This window comes from Periplaneta americana, chromosome 6 (assembly GCF_040183065.1).
Source record: "Periplaneta americana isolate PAMFEO1 chromosome 6, P.americana_PAMFEO1_priV1, whole genome shotgun sequence".
In the NCBI taxonomy this organism is placed as follows: Eukaryota; Metazoa; Arthropoda; class Insecta; order Blattodea; family Blattidae; genus Periplaneta; species Periplaneta americana.
The window spans coordinates 13,308,311-13,315,032 of NC_091122.1; the positions used below are offsets into that span (position 1 = coordinate 13,308,311).

General features: G+C 33.7%; 1 protein-coding gene across 1 annotated transcript; it reads right to left on the reverse strand.

Moving 5' to 3' along the window:
- Positions 1-465: 465 nt before the first annotated feature.
- Positions 466-6,722, reverse strand: LOC138701001 (uncharacterized). The gene is made up of 2 exons (XM_069827479.1): positions 5,478-6,722; positions 466-2,697 (listed from the first exon to the last, which is right to left on the reverse strand). The coding sequence occupies exon 2, from the start codon at positions 2,683-2,685 to the stop codon at positions 610-612; it is 2,076 nt and encodes a 691-aa protein (XP_069683580.1). The 5' UTR covers positions 2,686-2,697; positions 5,478-6,722; the 3' UTR covers positions 466-609.

The window sequence follows — 6,722 nt, forward strand, 5'->3', positions numbered from 1 at the left end:
ACTCAAGTGTGGTTGGTGAGCACCTAGTAACATTTTTTTTCAAGCTAAGTAAGGTATTTTTATCGTATTTAAAAAAAAAATTAGCAAATATTTGCGTAATTTTTAGCACAAAAAAATAGATTAAAATTTTTTTGCACATAAAAATCCGCTCCCTACTGTTCATAAGACAGTACTCCCATCTAGCGGAATATTTCTAATGATGAGATGGTACAATAACACATTTTCCAGACAGTTTAGTATTTCAGTTACTCAATTAATGTTTTATTGTATTAGAGTACTTTATTTCTTATAATCTTTATGCACTTTCTTTTAATCGTGTAATAATCAATTAAATCCCATTCGAGTTTTGATTTTCTCTAGATAAATCAAAACCTCTAGTGAGATTATTGTAGATAAAAATAGAGAATCAAGTGAAGAATAGAATATTCTTTGGAAGGAATAAATAGTATAATGAAATTTAAAAAAAAGGAAAAAAAGGGCATAAATATTAAATAATTTGCTTATTTTTTTCTTAAATTTATTAAACTAAATTACATTAAATTAAATTAATGCAAACAATAAGCAGAAATCTTGACAAGAATATTAACCTGTAAAAAATTACAATAAAAGTCAAGCAATGTTATTCATTTCTATTACCGGTACCCTATTTTCAGTCTTCGACTTCTTTTTACAGCAGCAAAATAAATACTGTTTGAAATACTTTCTAAAATTTTTGCTTGACAAGAAAAGAGCAATTGGATTGCAAGAAGCGTTTATATTTGACAGGAAGATAATATAGTAAATGGAATTTCCAAGTTTATAAACAATTCTGATATAATCCGGGTACCGATGTGCAGGAGAATCGTCATAGAGTAGATCATGGGCATACTTATGTACGAACCATGCAATACACGTAGACAGTACGTACAGCGGCACAATACTGATTATGAAAAGAATCACAAGTCCTACAACGATTCCTGCATTACCAAAACGTCTGGGGGATCGAGAATCTGTAGCCACGAAACGATGACTCCGAGCTAGATGTAGGGCTAGTAGCAAATACAAGGAACCCATAATACACAAAGGAAAAACAGAAAATGCAAACATATAAAACATATTCATATGAAAAACGTATAAAGTATATCCGTTATAGCTGTAATTCATAGTAATAAAAGTTGCAATAGCTTGAGGAATACAAATTACAAACGCAAATATCCAGGTTGCTAGGATACACAGACAAGTGACGATCCTAATCCTTCTCGAGTTAGCTCTACTGTTAAATGGACTGATAACTGAATAATAGCGATGAATGCTTAAATTCACTACTGAAAATATGGATACACCGAAACACGTATGTAAGAAATGAAGCATTATATGTTGAGCGTAGGTGAAGGGCGAGAATCCTGTCGCATGATATGTCACGCAGAGAAACATATGCAAAGACTGGAACAATAAGTCACTTATCGCCAAGTTGGCTACCAAAGTATTCGGCACTGTACGCATGTCTGCATTTTGAAAAATTGTGATCAACACAATCGCATTTCCGACCAAACCCACCACGTTGAGAATCTGAATTGCTATGGTGACTATATACTTCCCTGACAACGCAAATACTGTGTATATTTCCTGTTGAGGAACAATTATTGATTGATATCCTTCAAGGAAGGTAATGTTGCCATCAAAGCACTGTGCTTTCTCTAGGACTCCCCACCATGTTCCATTCAGTTCTTTCGGAGTTGAACAATGTGCGATTGTTACATCGATTTGGTGTTCAAAGCACCACTTCCATAGATCCAGAAGATCACAATCACAATGTAACGGATTATCATCCAAATCCAAATACTGTAGTGACGAAAGATTTGTCAAAACTTTCACATCAATTCCCTTCAAATTGTTTCCATACAAATAAAGGAACTTAATTTTACCCAAATTTTGGAACCAACTACTGGATATGTAGCTTATATTGCATTTCATTAAACTCAGTTCTTCCAAATTTGGCAGAGTGAATAGTGGACTGTTTTCTGGAAACTGAAAATTAATATTATCACCAAGATATAAGTGTCTAAGACCTACAAAATAGGTAAATGTATTTGGATCTATGTATGAAAATTTGTTAGAATTCAACCAGAGACTTACCAAACTTGATGACCTTGAGAACACATCACTATTAATATAACTAATCAAGTTATTGGACAAATCCAGTTTCCTGAGCGAAATAAGGTCATCAAATATCCCAAAATTTAAACGTATTATTTTATTTCCCGACAAAAGCAGAACTTCTAATCGAGTCAAATTTCTGAACATTTCACTTCCAATTTCAGAGATTGCATTTTCGCTTAGATCCAAATATTTTATCGTATTTTGTAGACCCCTAAACGATCCTTCCTCAATATACCGGAGACTACATGATCTCAAGCTTAACCATTCCAAATCGGTGATGTGTTTGCTGATAAAAATGTCTCTTCTGAGATGTGCCAAATCGTTTCTGTCAAGAAATAACAACTTCACAAACCACTTGTTTGTTTGAGGTACTTCGGTAAGGTTGGCTGCTCTGCAATACATGCCATATTCCACAGGGTCATACCAGCAGGCTTCATTAGACGCGAGGAGAGATTGTACACCCAGCTCTACTATCCAAGACCAATGAATTAGGAGTGCTGTCATAAGAGGTGCAACAAGCACAGCTATCTTCCCACTTGCTCCCATGGCCAGTTTCTGCTGAAATAATACAGAATGTAAGATACGTTTAGCCTACATATACAGGGTGATTCACGAAGATTTTTTTTATTTTAGTAGGTTATTTTACGACGCTTTATCAACAGCTTAGGTTATTTAGCGTCTGAATGAGATGAAGGTGATAATGCCGGTGAAATGAGTCCGGGGTCCAGCACCGAAAGTTACCCAGCATTTGCTCATCTTGGGTTGAGGGAAAACCCTGGAAAAAACCTCAACCAGATAACTTGCCCCGACCGGGAATCGAACCCGGGCCACCTGGTTTCGTGGCCAGACGCGCTGTCCGTTCACGAAGATTGTGCAATACTGACTACATATACAGGGTGATTCACGAAGATTGTGCAATACTGACTACATATACAGGGAGATTCACGAAGATTGTGCAATACTGACTACATATACAGGGTGATTCATGAAGATTGTGCAATACTGACTACATATACAGGGTGATTCACGAATATTGTGCAATACTGACTACATATACAGGGTGATTCACGAAGATTGTGCAATACTGACTACATATACAGGGCGATTCACGAAGATTGTACAATACTGACTACATATACAGGGTGATTCATGAAGATTGTGCAATACTGACTACATATACAGGGTGATTCACGAAGATGGTGTGATACTGACTACATATACAGGGTAATTCACGAAGATTGTGCAATACTGGCTCGAAGATTGTGCAATACTGACTACATATACAGGGTGATTCATGAAGATTGTGCAATACTGACTACATATACAGGGTGATTCACGAAGATGGTGCAATACTGACTACATATACAGGGTGATTCACGAAGATGGTGCAATACTGACTACATATACAGGGTGATTCACGAAGATTGTGCAATACTGACTACATATACAGAGTGATTCACGAAGATTGTGCAATACTGACTACATATACAGGGTGATTCACGAAGATTGTGCAATACTCTAGGATGTGTATTCTGGTATCATTCTCATGAAAAAAAGATTCATATGTAGAAATTAAGAACAAAGGGTGGGGCAAGCGTCATTTACTAAAACCGTAGAAAACAAGGTTTAAAATGAAGTTATTACCATAATTCAATGGAAACATATAGAAAAGTAATATAAAGTATACACATTAAAACTAAATAATGTATCAATATTTATTAAACTATGGTATTCACTTAACTTTAACCCTTGGTTTCCCCGTTTTTAATAAATGGCGCTTGGCCCACTATGCCTCTGAACCCCTCAAATGTTCTTTTTTTTTTCGTTCAACACTTTTGTATGGTCATTAATGAAAACTAATTATTTTAAATCGTAAAGATAATGATAGAATTTCTTCTACGCTGTCATTTTTCATATACAGAAAATAACACAGTCACCTTTCACAACAGTCATAAATGAAGCCACATTCTTTCTTGAAAAACACTCTGAGAAGTGTGAATAATATCTCTTTCACACAATTCCCTCAAAAATTCTTCTTCTCTCCCCATCTGTTCTTCTCTTCGTTGATCTTGAGTTCTTTCTGGGAGCTAGAAGACTTGACGCTATGATATGAAGGTTGTTTAGGAAATAAGGTTAGTTAGGCATCGTTGGTATGATCGAAATTTCTCGGGGAACAGGAAAAGGATCTCTATTTAAGATAGGAATAATAATTAATCTACGTTCGAAATGTTTTATGTGTAACGCTGAAGTTTCCTTAATATAATAACAAAATATTGTGCATTAAGCTACTTTTTGAAATTCCAAAAGTCATGAATATTTTTAATTGTCTAACAGCAAATTTAATATTATATTATACAAGTTTATTTATTTATTTAATTATTTATTCAATTATTTATTTATTTAATCTGACAGGATTAAGGCCAAAAGGCCTTCTCTTCCATCCTACCAAATAGCACATATAAATACAAAAAAGAAATACAGACGCTGATGGAAATTATTTATTTATTTTAAACTTATTTATTTATTTACTTATTTATTTATTTATTTATTTATTTATTTTTTATTTATTTATTTAACCTGATAGAGATAAGGCCATCAGGCCTTCTCTTCCCCTCTACCAGCGGATTACAACTACAATATTAAGGATACAATTACAATCAATATTAAATTTACAAATACAATAAAAATAAAACAAATAAAAGATTAATTGATTACTAAGGCTTGACAGTTTATTACGGAAGTTAAGAACAATGAAAGATTTTTTAATGACTTGCTTCAGTGACGTATTCACTCAAGATTTAACTTTCAGAAGGAAACATTTTTTACAAATTCATCTTAGTTTATAAATTATTATATATATTTTTTTTACATTTCCCCAAGTAATTCTTGACTTACGGGAATTAAAAAATAACTGATTCAATTATATTTTTTACGAAAAATGTACCTAGTCTATAAACAATATTTTTTCTGCTTGAGGTGAATGAAATGTTGATCTAATATTTTTATTACGATTTTGTTTATTTCTTTATTTATATAAAATTATGTGTGCGTATGTGTAGATTTCTACCCAAGATTCCTTTAAAACTCTACAGCCCACTTACTAGCATTATAATAGCACAGTCTAGTATATACAGTCACGAAGCTCTATACGTAGTAAATATGCATCCCTAGATAGTTGCTAACCACTAGGATCGCTACTATCGCCTCATTACAGACAATGCAAAATAGTACCTGCACAGTCTAGTGTTCCTAGTACCCTCATAAACTCAAGCTTCGTGATACTAGACTGTGATAATAATATGTTACACAATATCTTATGGATCACCAAGGTTACTTACAACACTAGCCACAACAATGGTTTCGGTCACAGAACAAAATACAGTCTCCGTTCACATAGATAACGAAGAAACCGCACTTGTATAAATAGTAGTACTTTGTCGGCCAGAGTATCTGCGATGTTCTGATTTGTATTGCAGAAAAATAGCCAGGAGAGTTAAGATAACACAGGCACATATATCCGGAGCGATTTCCGTTCACATTATCACAAGGAACTGCGCACATATTCAATAACCTTGCTTTGGAGCAGCGTTGCCAACTAAACATGGAAAAAAATATGAATGTCACAATGCTGTTAAGGGTGATGTCACTATCTAATTCAATAGATTACTTCAAACTTCAATGTTACTCTTACCAAACCTGGTAAAAAGGAGAATTATCACCACTGTGCAGACATCCTTGCCTTAGTTTCAATAGAAATTAAATGTACAGGGATCCTATAAAAGACCTTTCCGGATTCGAACACATGTAACTCACATTCTATGAATCTGAGATGAATGAAAATACTACCAATGGAAAGAGAAACTCAAAAAGTTCAGTTCAGGACTTTAAGGGAAGAGGATGGTATTTTGTGGTTAGAAAAATGAGTAAATTAAAAAAAAAAAATCTTTAAAATACTCCGTGATATGTGTGGAATGCATAGCATAACATTTTGTGGGTATTTGTGCCCTTATCGGATGTTGAGTCGCCATTTTTAAACTTCCTGTGTTATGGATTCTTAAACCACTCGCCCACTTTTATTGTTATTTCCGGTAAATTAAATTTTCAAAAATATTTTTTTCTTTAAAATACTCTTTGATATGTGTGGAATGCATTGCATAACATTTTGTGGGTATTTGTGCCCTTATCGGATGTTGAGACGCCATTTTTAAACTTCCTGTGTTATGGATTTTTAAATCACTCGCCCACTTTTATTGTTATTTCCGGTAAATTAAATTTTCAAAAATATTTTTTTCTTTAAAATACTCTTTGATATGTGTGAAATGCATTGCATAACATTTTGTGGGTATTTGTGCCCTTATCGGATGTTGAGACGTCATTTTTAAACTTCCTGTGTTATGGATTTTTAAAGAACTCGCCCACTTTTATTGTTATTTCCGGTAAATTAAATTTTCAAAAATATTTTTTTCTTTAAAATACTCTTTGATATGTGCGAAATGCATTGCATAACATTTTGTGGGTATTTGTGCCCTTATCGGATGTTGAGACGTCATTTTTAAACTTCCTGTGTTATGGATTTTTAAATC

Excerpts from the sequence above, each read along its gene's own strand:
- LOC138701001 (XM_069827479.1), bottom strand. The coding sequence starts at position 2,685 with ATGGGAGCAAGTGGGAAGATAGCTGTGCTTGTTGCACCTCTTATGACA.